At 46.5% G+C, this 20,856-nt stretch overlaps 1 protein-coding gene and 1 long non-coding RNA gene across 5 annotated transcripts in view; one reads left to right on the forward strand and one right to left on the reverse strand.

The window, feature by feature from the left end:
• Positions 1-19,254, reverse strand: part of MYOF (myoferlin) — a 158,649-nt gene extending 139,395 nt beyond the window's left edge. For all 4 annotated transcript variants that reach the window (XM_082721978.1, XM_082721976.1, XM_082721977.1 and 1 more), the window contains exon 1: positions 18,891-19,254. In XM_082721978.1, the coding sequence (XP_082578104.1) occupies positions 18,891-18,978 (88 nt within the window). In that variant the 5' untranslated portion in view covers positions 18,979-19,254. The remainder of the gene's footprint in view (positions 1-18,890) is intronic.
• On the forward strand, positions 3,402-13,077 carry LOC309856511. Its single transcript, XR_014307242.1, has 3 exons — positions 3,402-3,981; positions 9,711-9,981; positions 12,482-13,077. It is a non-coding gene; the product is annotated as an uncharacterized lncRNA (long non-coding RNA).
• Positions 19,255-20,856: the final 1,602 nt, after the last annotated feature.

A 20,856-nucleotide genomic window follows, 5' to 3' on the forward strand; every position in this document is an offset into this window, starting at 1 on the left:
TGATGCATGTTTTCAGCAAACAGGGAAAAGCCCACCATGTTCTTGCCTGCTTCACCCTTGTGGTGGAACTTACTGCTATCAGACGGGAATAACAGAATAATGCCTGCCCAGGTCAGGCTTAGGGATCTCGTAGCTCAGCCCATGGAAATGGTCCACAAATTGAGTTCTCCCACAAACAACAGTGAGTTTTTTCATTCTTCTATTCAGTACACATATCTGAAGTATCACTGGGCAGGCACTGAGCTGGACACTGTGGGAGACACAAAGATACCCAAGACACGGTTCCTGCCCGCAGGTGCACCAGCAGGGAGGTGGCCCCAGGTGACTGAGACAGGATAAGGCTGCAGTTGCCATCAGAAGGGGTATACATGAAAGGGAGGTGACTTCAAGCTGAGGGTACCAGATAAGGACTCACAGAGGAAGGAGAGGCAGGCCTGGGGGATTCAAAGACAAGGATGAACTGAGAATGTGGAGTTGGGATGAAAAGGTCACTCCAGGTGGGGGCAATAGGGTGGGTGGGTCATCCACAGGGGAGAAAGAACAGGTCCTATCTGGGGACACTCCACAGCCCAAGTGGCTAGAACCAAGGGGATGTGGAAGAGAGCAGAGGCGACCAGGCTGTGTGGAAAGGTCATGGTCACTGGGGGAAGCCAGGCCAGCCACGCTAAGCCAAGCTTCATTTGGCTGACACAAGCCACTTAGTAAAGAGGGTGTTAGACATTGGGCTTTATAACTTCAAGAGGTTCATAATCCCATAAGGAAGACCAAGTTGTGTAATAACTCTTGTCATACTGTTCTGAACACACGATTCTGTTGTGTATTGAGAACAAAGGAACAGGCAGAGTGCCTGCAGATGTCTGGTGACCCTAGACCCGGTGGGACCGCTCCAGTGGAACCTGTGGCTGCCCCCGGGGCTTGTACTGGTGCAGATGGTGCTCCCCTCTAGGGAGTCACTCTCTCTCAACCAGGCCTGTGCTAACCCCTTCACATACACTGAACCTTGCCAGCTAGCCCAAGAGGTAAATTACCCCCAATATGCCAATAAGCAAAATGAGTCCAGAATGGTTAGGTGGTTTGCCTAAGATCACAGAGCCAGGCAGAAAGACTCTAACTCAGAACCAGTCTGATTCTACAGCCCATGCATTCTACCACTGGGCCTCCTAGGTCCCTAGTTCATAAGTAAAGATTACATCGCCAACATTAGCTCCTCCCCTTGTGGAGAAACCTGGCTCAACTCCTTCTAAAAAGGAGGCTCTCATTTTTATCCAACGGTGTGTACATTACATGCTATTGAAAGTCTATCCTGACACAAATACATCAGCCACAAAACAGAAGTAAATAAATATTTTTCTTAGCAGCAGCCAGTCACATATTTGTATTATTCAATTATTCAATTCCACCACTTTAGAAAAGAAAAGGTCCTAAACTGCAGGGGCTAAACCCCAGATGAAATCAGGGGAAAGCTCTTTTTCCCTTCTCCATATCACCGACCTCCCCCTGCTCTCATCTCTAATTTTACTACGATGACTGTTTCCTCTATGGACAGGAATTACATGCTTTCAACCCAGAACAGAACAACTGACTCAAATGCCAAGTCCACTTGAGATCATGACTCAAGGCATTCTTTGGGACATTTCCTGTTTTTTGATAAGTCAAGCCTGCCTGCTTCTCTCTTCATTCACCGAAGGTCAACACTGCAGTAATTAACCTGCATGCCAACCTCTGAATAAAGTTTCCAGAGAAGTGAACAAACATTCCTTGCCCAGCCACCACGCCCTCTTGCACAGAGCCATTTCCTTTGCTGTGCAGCTACCACACAGTGTGATGGACCCTTAGGGATAAGGCTCCAGAGATCACTAGACCTCCTAGGACTGGTCTGGCTACCTCTGTGCTGAGAGGGCCATGTGGTGGCTCGTTTTATATGTCACTTGGCAAGGCAACATGCCACCTGTTTGCTCAAACTCGAGTCTAGACGTTGGTGTGAAGGTATTTTATAGATGTGATTAACATTTGCAACCCATCATCTTTAAATAAAAGACGTTATGCTCTGTAATGTGGATGTGTCTCATCCGAACCATGAAAAAGTGAGGTTTCCTAGGGAAGATGGGGATTCTGCCTCAAGACTGTGACCCAGGTGGTGTCTCAGTGGGTTAAACCTCTGCCTTCGGCTCAGGTCACAATCTCAGGGTCCTGGGATCAAGCCCCGCATTGGGCTCTCTGCTCAGTGGGAGCCTGCTTCCCCCTCCCCCTCTGCTTGCCTCTCTGCCTACTTGCGATCTCCCTCCCTCTCTCTCTCTGTCAAATAAATAAATAAATAAAATCTTTAAAAAAATGTGACTGTGACACAGAAATCCTGCCCGAGTTTCCAACCTACTGGCCTGCCCCACAAATTTCAGATTTGCCAGCCCTTATAACCACATGAGCCAATTCCTTATAAGTCTCTCAATGTCTCTGTCTCAAAACACACACACACACACACACACACACACACACCGTACGGGTTCCATTTCTCTGGAGAACCCTAATACAATAAGCAATGCCAGGTGTTTCTGGAAGTAATAGCATCTACAATGGTAACACTTTTTCAGTATTTCCAAAGACACCCCATCTCAGTGATCCTCCTGCAGGGAAAAGTACAGGGCTGGCCCAGCTCTTCCAACTGGACTTTCAAATCAGTGAACTCTCTGATTCTCTGAGCTGTTATCTCAGAGAAATGCAGGCTCAACCACTGAGCTCAGAGCCCCTCTTGTGTACCCTGTGGAATTTAGACTAGATGGTCTCTAGGTCTTCTTCCAGGTCTAGTGGAATAGACCTTATGAAGGACCCCCAAGTCCTCACTGGCCAGATGGCTGTATCTTCCTGACATGGCCCCAAAAGAAGGGGGAGTCCCATTTACAAAGCTCCCCTAAGTAACTTAGCTCTTTGGTAGGCAAAGCAGAGATTTCAAGGTTCAGCCATGCATCTAAACTTGACCTCCCATTTAGAAATACTTCTTCATATTCTCTGGGTCTCAAGTTATGGCCCCTTTGTCTGAAGAAATAGTCACAGACATATACAAAGTCACCCGCTATTTGGCCTAGAATATCACAGACCCCCTGAAGCCATCCATGCCTGGTTAACAGTTATTGAATGCTTTGAACTAGTCACTCTTCCCAGTGCTTTCCACAGACCATCTCATTAATCTTCCCAACTACCCTAAAAGGTAAATTCTACTACCATCATCCCCAATTACACAAGGAGAAACCAAGACACAGAGAAGTGAAGCAATTTATCCGAGGTCACACAGCTAGGAAGTGCTGGAGCTGGGAGTCAGATTCTGGCAGACAGTCGGAGGATTAAGACCAGACAGTGACTCCTTGAAGGCTGGGACTGGATTCTACTAATACAGTTACTCCCCTCAGAGTCACTTCTCCAAGATTTGAGTGGACTGGACTTCATAAGCTCATGGAATTATCATTACTGGGGTTGCTTTAATGATTAAGTGAGAAAATGAAAACGAAGTGCTCAGCATGGGACCCAGCACACAGGAAACACTGGGCTAACAGGGGCTATCATTCTTTGTTTTTTGTTTTGTTTTTTGTTTTTTTGTTTTTTTTCAGTATGGCACCTGCACAGCACCCCTTGTGCACTCCCCGGGGGCGGGGGTGCTCTCCCCGGCATTGAAGCACCCCCCTCTTCCCCCGCCCCAGGACAGGGCCCAGTCACTGGAGCAGGAGCCCAGTTAGGCTTGGCTCAGCCCTGCTGGAGCAGCTCTCCCTGCCCTGGCTCCGTGCCAGGCCTCCAGGGCTCCTCGGGCAGCCGGCATCTGGGCGGTGTCTGCCCCTCCCTGGCAGCCACCAGCATCTTGTAGAATTTCCACCAGAACCAGAGGATTGCAAAGGCCAGGGCAGCGACTGCAGGAGACTCCTCCACCCTCAGGACTCCGAGGCACCTGGGGGAGCGCACAGGCAGGTGGTCCATCCAGTCCCACCCGGGCTAAAGGTGGGTCTCGGACTTCTTGCTTTCCGACCCTGGCTGCCCTACCTAGGCTCCACAATATGTTGTCAAACGGGTTCTGGGGAAGGCGTTTTCGGCCAAACGGCAGCTGTGGTACAAAGCAAGGCTGTTCTGTACGTTTTCTGAGAGAGTCACCGATAGCTCTGATAAACAGAAACGCCCAGAGAAAAAGGCACACAAGGGTGACTGCTTTGCTCTCCATACCCCGGGCCGACCCCCTCCCCCACCCAGCATCTGGAGATGCTCTTACAGGCAAACAGGTTCTCTAATCAAAACCGAAATCTTCCCAAGGAACTGCGGGGAAGCCCAGTCAATCTGAACCAATGCCCGCAGGATCTCCTTCCCAACAGCTGGCTCTGGGTGGGGGTGGGAGTGGGGGTGTCCCAGCTCCGCCAGTGGTCAGGGGTGCCGGGGGAGGGATACCAGGTAGGACCCGTGCCTGGACCAGCTGCCTGCCTGGGTGGAGAACTCGATCACGTGACTCGGGCTTCTACATTTATTTTGCATGTGAGCATATGCTCCCTGCCAGGCCGCTTATTTTGTTCCTTTTTTTTTTTTTTTTTAAAGATTTATCCATCTGTTGAGGGAGGGAGCAAGAGAGAATGTCAAGCAGACTCCCCCGCCAAGAGCAGAGCCCATGACCCATGAGATCATGACCTGAGCGAAAACCAAGAGTTGATGCTCAACCCATGGCGCCACGCAGGCACCCCAAGTGCCAGGCACTTTAAACACATTCACGTGTAATTCTTCCAATGGAGGCATCAGTGCTGCCATTTCGCCCTGAGAAAACTGGGTTCCAGTGATGTGAGGTGACTTGCCCAGGATCACACAGCCAGTCAGTGGCAGAGCGGAGCTGCATCCTCACACCCATCTCATTTCCAAACCTGTGCTCTTAACCTCCGCGGAGGGCTGAGGATGCCAGGGACCTGCTACATTTCCCCCATTTCCCAACTGTGTGACTCTGAGCCCGTTAATCCAACTCTGTACGTACATTTCTTCATTAATAAATATTGGTACCTAACATTCAGGAATAAGAGCTACCATTCATAGGGCTCACAGTATAGCAGGCACTCTTCGGAGGGCTTGGTCTATGTTACTATTCACTATCTCGTGTTATGGTCACCATTATTATTCTGATTTTGAGGCGCAGTAAAACTAAGTAGCTTGTTCAAGGTCACCTCCTAATAGGAAACAAAGCCAGAATGTGAATGCCGGCTTTCTGGCTCCTAGGCTTTTAACCTCTCCTTCCTCTGCCTGGTATGTTTCTGGGACCATTTGCTAGAGAATGAATGAAGGCTGGTATTTGACAAATTCCCCTCCAACCCAGCTGATGGAATGGAAAGTTCCTAGAGTTCCAGAAGGGCCTCTCAAGGCCTGAGAACCCTATAGAAGAGGATGAAGAACCCACCCTGCCCGGCTGTATTGAGAATCAGACGAGAATTCTAAGAGTGTGGAGGACACGGGGGACACCCCTTTGTGTTGGATCAGAATCAGAATCATAAACTACCTCCAACAGACAACATGAAGAGGATTCATTCCTCTGCCCTCCCTGATGCCAAGAGATAGTATCAACAGAAAAAGAAATAGTCCCAGAAAAGAATTTTGAACATCAGCACAAAGCACTGAGTCAAAATCTTGATAATTCAATTCCATCCCTTCTAAGTAAAAAACTTCTAGCTGAACTACGCTGAGCCTCAGATCCTGGTGTCCCACAGTAAATAATCTCTTCCAGTGGGATTTTTGCCATCACCAGCGGTTTACCCCCTGTTCCCAATCCTCCTGCCTATACTAGGGATGGCTTTGACCTTGGGGTTCTTTAGCAAGCTCGGCTGCTCAGCGGCCACAGGTAAAGCAGAGCGGGGAACCAGGAGTGTCCAGGATTGGGATGGCAAGTAGACTTAATGAGGAGAGATGTCAGCACAGAGAAAGCCAGACACGTGCATAGCAGTGGGAAAGGGCACGGATCTTCCTCTCGGGACTGGGGTTCTAGCCTCTCCTCGCCTCATCCTGGCTGCCCAGCTCTGGCTACTCCTGACCTCTCTGAAGCTCTATCCTCTCATCTGATAAATGAGTCTAAACAATCCGTGCCCTGGGCCCCCACCAGACTTATTGTGAAGGACAAATGATCAAGCCCAGGAAAAGGCTTTTCGTACTGTAAGTGCCCTGGAGGGAGGTCCCTTCCTCAAGCCATGTCACACAGGGGAAGGCATCCTAATGTATCCGTATCCGTCCCACTGGGACAAACCAGAAGACATCTGGAGCCCTGGATGAAACCTCTGAGGCCAAAAGTGTCAGGTCCACAAATACCAATGGCCCAGGCCCTGGCATTGCTCTGGCTAGATGTCCCCAGGGCTGAATTTGCCCAAGGAAATACAATGGGAAGGAGATAGAGCCTGGATGTCAGCCACAGGGGTCTGAGCCCTGAGCCTGTGTGTGTGCATTACCCTAGGTGAAATGAAAAATACCTGTGGCTGAGGCCCAGCCCCCGACACGGGGGCGTTCCAGTCCCAGCAGTGGGCAGGTGTGTCCCAGCTCTGCCTGACACCTGCTACAGGACCCTGACCAAGGCACCCCACCCTCCCCAATCCCACAAAAAGAGGGACTTCAACTGTAATAAGAGGGACTTCATTTTTCGTGAGAATTAAGTGAATAAATATTTATATGAAGCACTTGGTGCACTTACTACCTCTCATCATCAATATAATCTGCGAATAATGAAATTTTTTTAAAAAAGTTCAAACTTTCCAGGAGTTTAAACTCAGTAAACTGAATTCATGGAACCCTCGCTGGGTTGACAGCTGGATGGCGATCTGCATGCCGGCAGGGACAAGTCTCGCTGGTTCCTGACCTGATATCACTGCAGGGCTAAGCGCACAGCCTGGCAGAGTCCACTCCTGATCAAAATTTGTTGAATGAGGGGCGCCTGGGTGGCTCAGTGGGTTAAGCCTCTGCCTTCAGCTCAGGTCATGACTTCAGGGTCCTGGGATGGAGCCCCGCATCGGGCTCTCTGCTCAGCAGGGAGTCTGCTTCCCTCCCTCTCTCTCTCTCTCTCTCTCTCGCTCTCTCTCTGCCTGCCTCTCTGCCTACTTGTGATCTCTCTGTGTCAAATCAATAAATAAAATCTTCAAAATTTGTTGAATGAATTTATGCTTGAGAGAAGCAGTAGGGAGACACGACAGCAAATGAGAGAAGGAAGGGGGACAGGGACCATCCAGGCAGTGATTTACACCCAGGAAGAGAGGTAAGCAAAAAGAATTTTTAAAATTTTTTAATCATGAAGGAGATAAGGAAAAGGATTTTTTTTTTTTTTAATTTGTAAGTTGTGCTATGGGGATGGAAACAATGATGAGGGTAATAAACTGGAGGGAATGCAGGGGTGAGGTAATGGAGACCCCCCCCCTCCGCCACTCAAATATTAGAGCTTTAATGTTTTTCATGCAATATGTTAGAGTTTCAGTCTCCGCTAATAAAATGGCTCTGACTCGATTACCAGAGGAATGATTCACCACTGAGCAATGTCAGCTCTGAGCTTCTGAGTCACAGCAAGTCATAAAGGCTTTCATTACCCTGTGGAAACTCACCCCTGGAAGGCTGCATTTTGTTTTTCTTTTTTTTTTTTTTTTTTTTTTTCCCTTTTCTTTAAGTTCTTGTGTTCCTGGTACATGTTCTTCCTCTCTCAGCCTGGGTCCCCGTGATCCCCCCTCCTCCCCCGCCGCCCCCCACCACGCTGAGCAACTCGATCCACTCAGAGCAGAAAGAGAGCATAATCTGACTTGGTTGTTTTGGGCAGAGGTTGGGTGTTACCTCCCTACCCGTGCTGACCTCAGGGAATGCACATGGAGATTCTGGAATCAGACAGGCCCGAGCTGAATCGGACTGGTCCCGGCCTCAGTTTCTCCATGTGTAAAATGAAGATGATTGTTTAAGACCTACTCCCTAAAAATGCCCATGAGAATTAAACAAGGCAATAGGCACAGGTGTGGGCATAGCACCAGGGTTTAATAAATGGCGTGGTGGTACAGCAAGTGGTTGGTACTCAGGGCCATCTGCACCCCTGCCCCCCAGGTCAGAGTCTCCGGAAGACCTAAGCAGCAACGAATGCTTACAGCATTTCTTATGTATGTCCTTTCTATTTACTCATGCTGGTCGTCATAGCTACCCTCTGGGGTGGGGACCGTTATTGTGCCCATTTTGTAGATGGGACAACTGAGGCACAGAGACACGGAGCAACAGTGAGTGAGAGGAAGTCCTGGACTCCTCATGGCTGTGGCTGTCCTCCTGCTCTCTGTGCTGTGTAATAACCACATATGGCAATGTACATCTAAATCAACGAAAACTAGAAGATATTAAAAACTCAGTTCCTTGAGTCATATTGGCCACATTTCAGTGTTCCGCAGCCACATGTGGCTTGTGGCTACCATCGCATGCAAGGCAGATCTCAAACATCTCCACCATCCTAGAACGTTTTGAGAGCTCTGATCACACAAATAAGTGACTGCCCAATTGAAGTAAGTAAAAATGAGTAAAACTCTGTATTATTATCACCACACGGACTAGTTGTATTGACAAAATATGCACCCTACGTAGACTGGGTTTCTGGATTCATAGCTTAACCTTGGGAAAGGAGAGCATAAAAGCCTGGCATCAGCTGTCCTCACTTGATTTGGAAACTTCTTGCTTCCTTAGTCCCTAACCTAGACCACTGATTTTTTTCTTAAAAGATTTTATTTATTTATTTGACAGACAGAGATCACAAGCAGGCAGAGAGAGAAGAGGAAGCAGGCACCCCGCTGAGCAGAGAGGCTGATATTGGGCTCGATCCCAGAACCCTGCGATCATGACCTGAGCTGAAGGCAGAGGCTTTAAGCCACTGAGCCACCCAGGTGCCCCTAGACCACTGATGTTTTACTTTGCCACACGCAAAGAGAGCCAGACTTCAAGAGATGTGCTGAGTAAACACCTATTTTTTTAAGTTTATTGATTTTTTTCATAATCTCTACACCAATGTGGAGCTCAAACTCAGAATCCCAAGATCAAGAGTTGCACATTCTTCCAACTATGTCAGCCAGGTGCCCCCAGTAAACACCCATTTTTAGTTCAAGTACCTTAAATACATCATCTTGTTTGACTTTTACAACTTTTAGAAGTAGGTCTTATACCCACTTTTCAGCTGGGAAGACTGACATTCAGAGAAGTTCTTTGCCATTAATAAGACCAAAGCCCTCCTACGATGGTCAGAGGTTGGCTGGGGCTCCCCGGCCTTCTAGCTTCCTTTGTGGTGCAGCTTACTGGATCCCAAACAGCCTGTTTGCAGTCTTAAGTACTCCAGATCAGTTCTGTAGTTTGCGGGCAGAGGGATCTGGTTCATATGGTCCCATCTGGTCCCTCTGGCCTGTGAGACTGTGATTGTCACCGGTGAGACTCCTTGACCCCTGAATTCACCAAGGACCCCCTGAACTCAGGACTGACTTCCGGAACTCAGGAAACCCCCACAAGTTTCTACCTGTCAATTTCATTTTTAGAAGCTAAGGAACGAATTGTTGAAACACAAGAGAAACGTTTGAGGATCTGTAAGCAGATGAACCAGAAAGTACAGACAGTTACCTCAACTGCACTCTAACCTTAAAACCCCCTCCGAATAGTCATCCCAATCCCTAATAAAAGGAGCCTCCCGTGCCACTGGAATTATTCCCATGATCTCCTTATTTGTATAGATGCAGCCTTGCCTTGGGGAGCCCAGACCAACCAGAAGGCCTGGCACTGCAGGGCACCAAGACTACTGCCCATCTGCCTTCAGCGCTGCTATGGCTCTTGGCATGACCTCGGCCACACAGACATCACAGGGCCGGGGCCCCACTGCCAACAGGCCATCAGCCTCTCTCAGGCTGCTGCCGGGCTCCCCCCTCATCACAGAATGGCTTGCCTTGCTGCTGACCATTGCTGCTGCCGACTACACTGTAGAGCGCCTCCCTCTGAGTTCTTGAGGTAAGCGTGAGTTGAAAATCCAAGTCAACAGAGAGCTGCTAAGAATCTACTATGTTCACATCCATTAGGATGTCCATTATGGAATTAAAACAAAACCAGAAAATAAGTGTTTGGTGAGGATGGGGAGAAATTGGAACCCTGTACACTGCTGGTGGGAACGTTAGTAAAATCATGCTGTCAGTATAGAAAACAGTGTCGTGGTGGCTCAAAACCTTAAACACAGAATTACCGCATGACCCAGAGATTCCACGTTGGGCTTCATGCCCCCAAAGAACTGAGAAGAGGAACTCAAAACCAGTATTTGTACCCCCGTGTTCAGAGCTATCATACTCACAGTAGCCTAAAGGTGAGGCAACCCAAGTGCCCACTGATGGAGGAACAGATAAACAAAACGTGGCCTTACCAGGAGGAAATGTTCTGACACCTCCTACGACATGGAGGAACCCTGACGACCTTGGGCCCAGTGAAATAAGCCAGCCACGAACGGACAAATAGCGAATAATTTCGTTCAAATGAGGTACCCAGATAGTCAAGTTCACAGAGACAGAAAATAGAATGGTAGTTGCCAGGGGCTGGGGGTGGGGGTGGGGGTGGGGGAGTGGGGGCGGTGTGAGGAATTATTATTTAATGAGTACAGAGTTTCAGTTTGGGAAGATGAAAAAGTTCTGGGGACTAAAGATGATAGTACAAGGGCAGGAATGTACTTAATGCTACTAAACTGTATAGTTAAAAATGGTTACAATGGTAATGTTTATGCTATATTCAGTTAACTACAGTTAAAAGGACAGCAATAAAGAACCAATCATGTGCCTGGTCAAGAAGTTACAAGGCGCTCTGGCAGAATCAGACATTGGCTCTGTTTGCACACCTGCTTGCACACCACAGCTGCCAAGCATCCCATTTTTTCATCTAAGCCTGGGCCACCCCTCAGATGGCCCCCAGGGGTTCGTATGCCCCGCCCCAGCAGTGGGAGAAGGAATGGGGACATAGAAAGCAGAGGAAACGAGTGTTTGCCACACAACTATAGACGGTCCCTGCCTTGGGATGGTACAACTTAATTTTTCAACTTTATGATGGTGCAAAAGCAATCTGCATTCAATGGAAATGTATTTTGAAGTATGAATGCGGATGTTTTCCTGGGCTAGCGCTCTGCTGTGTGATACCCCCATGGTGCTGCAGCAGGGGCAGGGAAAACAGCTGCCAATCACCCACACAATCACGAGGGCACACGACTGATACAGTCACAACCATTCTGCACCCAGACGGCCACTCTGTTTTTCACTTTCAGTACAGTATTCAATAAATTACACAAGGTATTCGATACCTGATTATAAAACAGGCCTTGTGGTAGATGATTTTTGTCCAGATGATGTAAGCTAATGTAAGTGTTCTAGGATGTTCAAGGTGGACTCGGCTACGCTATCATGTTCTGTAGGTGAGGTGTACTGAATGCATTTTTAACTTACGATGGGTTTATTGCGAAGTAACCCCATCATAAGTCAAGAAAGATCTGTGTTATGTGCCAGACACTATGATAGTGTTGTAAATATTTTATCACTGTTGATCCTTACAGCGTCCCTGTGAGGTACGTATCATTCTCCTCATTTTACAGATGAAGAAATAATCGCTTAGAAATATAGTTAATCAAAAATATTTAGTTCCCAATGACATACCCAAGAGTGAAACTTAGTCTGCCTAGTCCAAAGCTCATCGCTTTACATGTATTGTGCTGATTACAAAAAGGAGGCTCTTTTAGGGGACGGAGTAGGGTTGGGCAGAGGATGGCATAGCAGACAATGCCCCAGCTGGAGGAAGGTGGGCCAGGTACTTCAAGGTCCAGGCCAAAAAGCTCAGCTTGTGTAGTAGGGGCATCTGGGATACCTGTCTGGGGTGTCTGTGTCCCTTGGCATGGCTGATTAGACCAGGGGCGAACACCTGACCAAAACCGAGCCAGCTGTGTCTTTCTCTCAAAGAAGAGACACCGAGGCTGTAGGAGACAGAGAATCTGGACCAAGTCACCTCCATAGTAACTCAAAGCCCCGTGCACAGGGCCAATTGCAGAGAAGCAGGAGTAAGAGGCTCCTTGAACACAGCCACTGTTCAGAGAGAAAATGGATGTCATGCGCAGGGAGGAAGAGAGGCATGAGGTCCCACAGTCCTTGGGGGAGCGAGCGTGAACGCCACCCTGCTTGACACAATCCTGGCTCTTATAAAGACCATCATTTCGATTCTGGGAGATTTCGCTTTAGCTTTGGGGAAAAAAACCAAAAAGACAAAACTACATTTTATTTGAGCAAGCTTGCGGGTGTGTGTTCCTCGCATAAGCAGCTGTTGGCCATGACATCTTCTCTTTCAGGCAGGCCAACCCCGTAGGGAGAGAAGGACCTTAGGTGAATGAACCCACAGCTCAGCTTTGTTAGCTTCCCATTGGCCTCTAGGAAAATAGTAAAATTCATCTTCCCTGTCACTTTCTATTTCTATGCCTTTCTTTTCTCTCTAGCTCCAGTGCTCATGCTGGCCTCCTGCGGAGCCGCCCCACCCAGCCCTGTGCTCATGGGCAGGGTAAACACCTGAGGGGGGGGCGGGGGGGCAGAGCGAGTCCCACTTCACAGAAGAGTGTGAGGAAGGGTGACCCCATGAGCCTGACCAGTGTGGTTTCGGTACTCATTTAATTCAGTCAGATTGCTTTCTCAGTATCTTTTATGTTAGTTCCTTCCTTCTCATTCTGGCCTTGGGATGAATGGCCTCAGCCCTGGGAAAGCATTCGCCCCAACCTGTGCTTTAACTACCCTCTCTAGTACTCATCTGTCCTTCGCAATGCAGCCTAGCATTTCCCCATTGCGTTATAGTAAAACACAATCCCTAACCACCCTGGATTACCCTCTGTCAACCTCACCACACAAGCCCATGGCTCCCACGCCTTTCTGCGCTGTTCTGAAGCCTGGCATGTCTTCCTTCTCGTTACTTCTGTCCTGTTTCCTCAACCTTTAAGACCGAGTCAAGGGAGTCTTCCCCACAATGGTTATTCCTCTTCTGTCTGCTCATACATTGTAATTCCATACGTTTGTTCTGGTCTGTAGCTCGTTCCTGCGTTCTAACAAGTTGATTTCCTAGACCTAGGAGACCAAAACATATTATGTATATTTTTCTAGACTTACCCCTCACATACTGTCTGGTGCTTGAGGATCTTCATAAAAGCAAATGTTATCGAATAGGAAGAGAAGTTGAGGGGTTCCCATGTGCAATTTCACATGTATATTCATTTAATCCTCAAACAACCCTGTCGGGTAAAGATGTTATTAAGAACACTGAAGCTGGTATCTTATGATCTCACTGATACAAGGAATATGAGAAACCAGACAGAGGATCATAGGGGAAGGGAGGGAAAAATGGGACAAGATGAAATCAGAGAGGAAGAGAAACCATAAGAAACTCCTAATCTCAGGAAACAAACTGAGGGTTGCTGGAGAGGAGGCAGGTGGGAGGGATAGGCTGGCTGGGTGATGGACACTCGGGAGGTATGTGCTATGGTGAGGGCTGTGAATTGTGTAAGACTGAGGCATCACAGACCTGCAACCCTAAAACAAACAATACATTATCTGTTAATTCAAAAAAAACCAAAAAACAAAAAAAACCACCAAAGCCAAAAATCTTAATTCATTTGCCCATGAACACACAGGAAGTAAAGGATGGGAAATGGGATTTTTATTCAGGCCTCTCTGGCTCCAAAGCCCAGGGCCTTTGCACCCTAATGCCCAATAGTCTTTGCAACTAATGCCCAATAGTCTTTGCAACCAAACACCTAATGCTAAGTTAGCTGATAAAGCTGAAGGTGCCAGCTGTCCACACAGCTGTTTCTGAATGTTCAGAGCCACTCACAGCACACCCCTACTCAAAAGGACAGTTGTTCAACAGAAAGTACACCAAGGATAGACAATCACTGCCATGTCATGGCATATGCATTATGTATTACAGGCCAATGAACAGTTCATCTATGAATTCTCACCATAAAATCTCATCAACTTCACGTTTTCCTTGCAGCATCAAGAATGCAAAAAGTACTATAACACCAATTTGCGCCTGGGTAACACGTGCTAGGAAATGATGATGCTCAGTGTTCAGGAATGTGCAGGGCACCTGGCTGGCTCAGTTAGAAGAGTATGTGACTCTTGATCTCAGGGTCATGAGTTTGAGCCCCACATTGGGTATAGAGCTTACATAAATAAATAAGCCTTAAAAAAAAAAAAGGAATATGTGAAGTGAAGTGACCCTTTGCCAAGCTTCATCCACAAAGCACCTCAGGGAATATTAAGTTTAATTCTTCCTGAAAGAAGGGAGATTGGCAGACTTCTGATAGTCCCTTTCAGGACCAACAATCAATGACTTTATTGCACTAAGCTGTCTCAAATCTCCTGCCGGCTCTTGCTTTCGTGGCCAACATCTAAAATGTATATTCAACATCGGTGATATGCTAGGGTATGCAGAGGATATAAAAATCTCTTTTCTTTCTGGCAGGGCAAAATCCCATGGGGATAGAGAAACTCACCAGCAAACCCAAACCAGCAAATACCAGCAACTTTGGGCATGCCTTGAGGGCATGCCTTCAAGTAAGAGATGTTGTGGGAGAGGGGAAGAAAAATAAGCCATTTAATCCGTTTTTTAAAAGGCATTGTGGTTTTGTAAATGACTGAAAGCCTGTAAAACCTGCCTTTAGGAAGTCTACCTCTGAGAGTTCCCATGCTTCATTCAATAAAGTGGGGCTACTTTCCTTAGGTGGTGATTTTCCAAGCTCCATACTCCCGGAAGTGAGGGAAATGACTCAGTAGATTAACACTTCTGCTTTCTTAAGTGTTTCTTAAAGGCAGGACAGTAATTCTGTGGGAGCACCAGCATGGCAGAATTGTCAGTTGAGCCTGTGGGAATCTTCTGCGCTAGTCCCATGGTTTATCTGGGTAAATCAAGTCACCGTGTGGGCTGCTCCCCAGGTGCCTTCACAGATGACAGTGAATGAGACTTTCTCCCATCATGCTTCATCATGCTTAAATGGAATTTCATAGCTTTTCTGCTTCTTTAAAAGGTTATTTTAAAAAATTTAACTGTAAATTTTCAAATAGCAAATTGCTTTTTGCTTAAAATAGTCAGAAAAGTCTCTATTGCATGTATCCCAGCCTTGGGGTTTCTCCACAGATCTAATCCCCTTTGGATAAGCCATTAAAACTCCATTTTTCAAAAGAGGAAAAAGAGAGGGTTCTCAGAGAGCTCAAGTGGTTTCATTAAGACTACGAAGTTGCTAAGCTTTTTAAAAGGAGGTCCTAGAAATATCTAGGATTTCACTCCAAAAACATGTCCAAATGAAATAACAGGTATCCAAAAAACAGTTAATAATGTGAAAATTATTTGGTGACCACCGGAATAATAGCTACTTCACAAGGCAATGATCTACACAAGACCAGAACAGAAAATTCTGGCTAATGAAATGGACAATATCATAAGGAAAGAATGAGAAAAATGTATTGTTGCAACAATTACACACCTAGGAGCTAGATGTTTCATAGGAACACAATGTTGTCATGTTGTAAAAGCATAGCAATATTAAGGTCTGCAAAAAAAATTTCCTCTCAGTCAATCTAATGCTAAGAGATTTGACACCAAAGCAAGAGATGAGCTAGAGGGAAAAATGGAAATCTATGGCAACAACCAGCAAAACCATCTTTAAGAGAAAAAATTAAAACAAAACAAAACAGAAAACAGTGCCACGAAAACAAAAAAGATAATCTGTCCTTCAGAAATGCACACATTCACAAAGACTGCACTGTAAGAGCGTCCATTACAGCAGGAACACGGCTAACAGGGAGTTGTTGCAACAACTTTCATGTCGATAACAGAAAGTGAAGAAGAATTCAAATCAAACTGTTCTGACTCATTATTCACAGGTAATAAGGGGGGACAGAAAGAAAGAATAGGAGGTATGTGCGGAGGATTTTTACTTTTGAGTCATATAATCCCTTCCGGATGGTTTGTTTTGTTTTTACCTTGTGTTATTTTCCTCTTAATAATGTCTTAAATATTATTTTAAAACAAGTTTTAAGCCTGTTATGTTGGGGGAATCATGAAGTCTTGGAGTTGAGAGAAGTCACAGGCACCTCAGCCCAATTCAGCTTCACGCCTGGCTGTCTGCATAGAACTCAAGAGAGGATGGCCTCCTCTCGCTTGCAGGTGCTCTGGCCTTAAGATTCAGAGTAGCTAGCTTCCAGAAGCTGGTGCACCCCAACAATGTGAAAAATCAAATAAGCTTCATGGTTTTCATTGTCTACTCCTGCAATGAGAAACATCCATGACATTCTCTCAACAGCGACTCTAGTAACTCCCAAATCCTCCTGGCTCCTACCAGGTCCTAAGAAGTTCGGTTGTCAACCTCAGGACAGGCTGGAACACAAATGATTGAGGTCAAGGCTAAACCATGTGGCTGGCAGTGCAGCTCATTCCCTACTACAGGGGAACTACAGTCTCATGGGGCCTCGGGGTCTATACAGTCATCACCCTTAACACCCATCACTGGGACAACCTTCCTACCATCTTGGAGTTGGAGGAGAATTGGTTTTTGCCCTGACCTTGCCATTTTATGTATTCAAGGTCAGCATTTTACATTTCAGTAAACACGGGGGCTTTCCTTGATCTTCCCTTAGGATCTTTTACCTGTTACTCTCCACCACCACCCCACCCCTGACACGCCACACTGTGACATGCATCCCCACTCCCTAGGATGGACATATCTTTGTAAGAAGCATCCTTAGTTGTGTCAGTCCTTAATGTTACTTATACCCAGTGTCAAAATCGGAGGCACACCTGGAAAGCGTTTGCCTTCGCCACTGTTTAAAACTACTGAAAGAGGTTGAGAGGAAGAAATGGGCCATTTCTGTTACTGTTATCAGCTCCAGTACTCCACATCTTGGTGAGAGCAATACATGCAACTATACAATGGCGGGATTTGACAACCAGAAGGAACCTCAGGGAGGTCAGTTCCCATCATTCCACAGCTCAGAAACTGGAGGTCTGGGTGGTAAATCTGGGTCATTTAGGAACTATCAGTCAGAGGCCGGGCCTTCCTACTCTGAGCTCAGAATTGTTAATGCTGTCAGGTTGCTTGGATGAATGAATGACTGACTTCACCACCCAGTTTGCACAACCAAAGGAGACTGGAAGAGAGACTCAAGTTTAAATGATCTAATAAATATAACTGGAGAGACTACATTTGCCCAATTTAACTGACGTTTTCCATGTTCCACTGAGTGCTTATGTGGATAGCTTCAGGCATATTTTTAGTCAATTAAAAGTTCTGACCAATGCTGCATATACACTGAAGAAAAAATGTAAGCCAGATTTCAGTCCAGTGTTAAATTCTAATTCTGCTATAATCTGTAGGATTTGCCCCAAATAATGAAATCACCAGGGTGAACCCAATATATTTTTACATGTCTTTACGTGTCAATGGTGAACATACAGACTTTTCGTGTTATGTCCCTATTATGCAATCACTTCAAGGAAAAACAAAAGACTCAAAAGCAACTAATACGTGCAAGGGAACATTGTTGTAACATGACTGTGTGATATTCACCAAACAGTTTTTCAAATCACGTTGTCTTTTAAGAATTGAACTTTCACCCTCTAATCTTTTTTTCTCTCTCTCTCTTTTTTTTTTTTTTTTTTTTTAAACTAAACCACCATTGAACAGCTTTGGGTTTCATTTTTCTCATTTTCTTGCTCATTCTTACAGATAGGTTTGAGAAGAGAAATAGATAAAATAGACAAAAGAAAGGAGAAAGGCATAGATAAACCAGAAACTGGAAGGGAGAAGTAGTTGGTTCCTGGAGGAAGAGAGAAATGTTTGAGGTGTGGTCAGAGGCGTGGTCAGGAACCCTGTGCCCAGCAGGGCTCCTACTTTCTCCGTCTTTCCCTTGGGTTCTCATCCCTCCTGCCAAGAAGTGAGCTGGCAATCTTACCAGTGACCTTGGACAAACAGAAAATTATAAAGCTCCTAAACTCAGATGAGGCACATCACCCCGGCCCAAACTGGGATCTCCAAGGCCTGCGAGCAAGCCATCACACTAGCCACTCCTGTCCCCCTCCACGGCGATCCAGTGTCATAAAAGAATAAACTTCTGGAATTACAGTAGGCCTTGTAAAGATGATCTAATCTAAACCCTCCTCATTGTTTTTACAGAAAAGAAAACTGACATCCAGAGAAATGAGGCCACTTGCCCCAGGTTATTCCAGCAAGACCCAAGTAGATGCCCAAACCACAGGCTTGCTTTGTTCAGAGCTCTTTCCTCTGTGAGCAATTTAAAAGCTATGAACACACACTCTCCAAGTCTGGAGAGATGAAGAACAATGACAAGAGGGCACAAAACAACATGAAAACAAACTAATCCGAAATAATAACTTCACCCCAGCTCCCAGAAGTCTGATGAGGAAGAGGCAGCAAGTGAGCTGTTCTATGGAGTAATGGTACCTGGAACAAGGCATCTGCACTTTTCCCTCTGTGACCCATGTCTCAAAAGCAGAGACAATAAACATGCAACAAGACTGCCCAAACTTACATTGAACCAACACAGGCCTATCTGAGACTTAAAACTTAGGGATCAACAAATTTTTCCCTACACAGGCTTACAGAAATCACATCAGTAGAGTTAAAACATCCGGCCATTGGATGAGTCTCAAAACCCTGGGGGAAAATGAAATGCCGTCCAGGGAAACCGGTCCTCTCCCCTCACCTGCGCGCAGGTAACACAGGAGCAAAAGCCAGGGAGGCTCTGCTTTATTCGTGGACTAAACGCAGAGTGTCAGAGTGTGACCCACGAGACTTCCCATTCCACAACAGGACCTGAGAAAAAGAAGAAAAGTTCCCTTACCCTTGAAAATCACAGACACAATAGGATCTGGTTTCCCAAATTTCGTTTTAGGGATATTGCTGGCAGATTCCACTATCACCCGAAGCATGGCTCTTCCTGGGCGGAAAGCAAGTTCCAGCGAACGGAGTTGAGCCGAGTCTGCGCTGGGGCTCCGGGCGCGCCGCTCCGCCGGGGGAGGCGGACCGGGTGGAGGAGGAGGGAGGGGGGAGAGAGGGCAGATCTCTCCAGTTCTCCAGTCCCGAGCGCAGGGGGAAAGGCAAGTGGGTGGATCTCTGATGGCTTGTGTACCGAACACGACGTGTAAACCGACACCCCAACTCCCGGGGCCCCCGCAGTGCCGCAGGCACCCGCTTAGGAATTGGGAAATGTGGAAGCGAAAAGGACCAAACCTCAACTAAAAAAAAAATATGTGCAACATATGAAACCGAAGTGGGTTGGCGCTAATAAATGTGGCCGGGTCAGGGGACCTTCACGACGCTGCTGCCTTTTGACCAAAAATCGCGGAGCCGAATTGATTGGTTTGCCGCCACCCCTTTTCATTATTTTCTGAGCTTTTCACGGAGTTTTAAAACTTCCTTTTTTTTTTTTTTAAATTTTATTTTTGCTGTTTCTTCTCTCATTCTGTTGGACACACCCACTCAGCAACCACTTGTGTTAAAAAAAAAAAAATTAGTTAAAGGATGCCCCCTGTTGGATGGCATAGGAATAACCGAGTTTATTGCAAGTAAACCCAATCTGGAGGCCTTAATATGGGTTTGCAAATTGGTGGATTGGGGCTGTTTTTTCGCTTTACAAAAGGATTCAGCATGGGATTTCTTCAAAAATCCTTAAGAGATGACAGCTGGGCACTTAGGTTTTCCTGATCCATCAAAAGCTGCTAACAGTCTTCAATGGAAATGGAGAAGAGGCTCTCTACTTTTTCAGAGCTAAACCCCAGGAATGTCTTCACTTCCTCTGCTCAAGAAAAAAACCAAAAAATCCAGTGACACTTGTTAAAGCACAGTAAGGCTCTATTCAAGGGAAAGATATAGGAACTACTATACATCTCAATAGATATAGGAACTACTACAATGAATTTTGTAGTGGAGGAGAAAGACAGGGCCCAATGGGGAGTCCAGCACGGGCAAGTGGGAATTCATAGCCAGCATTGGCCAGCAGATGCAAAGTTACCAGGATGCAACATTAGGGGGGAAAGGCAGTTTTGGCTAAACAAACCTAACAGGATTCTTGCTGAAGATAGATCAGGATGACCAGACATCAGAGGCGATCAGGGAGGATGAGAAACCCCATTAGATACCAAGAGTGATGAGATCCAGAGGGTGGGGGGTTCTGGTTAAACAGACTTTTACAAGGAAGGGCACAGATGGGCCCAGGGGGAAGGTTCAGAGGAGCCTGACTACAGTTTGGTCAAATAAACAATCTCTGTGCCCCTGACGGGGTGTTAGGCAGTGTGGCCTAATGAGTAAGATCCCCGGAGGATGCCTGGGGTTAGTGGCCAGCCAGACCTGAGTGTGGGTCCCTGCTTCACCACTTCTGAGCTATGTCACCTTACAAGTTTCTAACCACTGCCCCTCTTCTGCAGTTATCTAATCTGTGAGGTAAAGTTGAAGGTAAAGTTGTCATAAGATAAAGGTCTTAGAGTGGGGCCTGGGCACAGAGCACACAGTAAGGCACACACGTACACAGCCAGAGGTTCATGCCGGCATGTGATTTCATAGCATCTCCTGTAATGCAAGTTGGCTTTAAATCAAGATCTCACTGTATTTCAGAAGCAAATGCTAAAAACTTAGGGCAAAGGAGCACAGGGTTTCCTTCTACTTTTGAACATGCACCCAAAAAGACCATTTGTAAGCAAACACTTCAAGTACATTGAAAAAGCTTGGTTCATCTACAGGAATTCTGTCTCAGTGAGCTTCTCAACTGCTTATATAAACAACCAAGAACAATGCTATATACATTATTGACA

Source organism: Mustela nivalis, assembly GCF_964662115.1.
Source record: "Mustela nivalis genome assembly, chromosome: 2".
NCBI lineage: Eukaryota > Metazoa > Chordata > Mammalia > Carnivora > Mustelidae > Mustela > Mustela nivalis.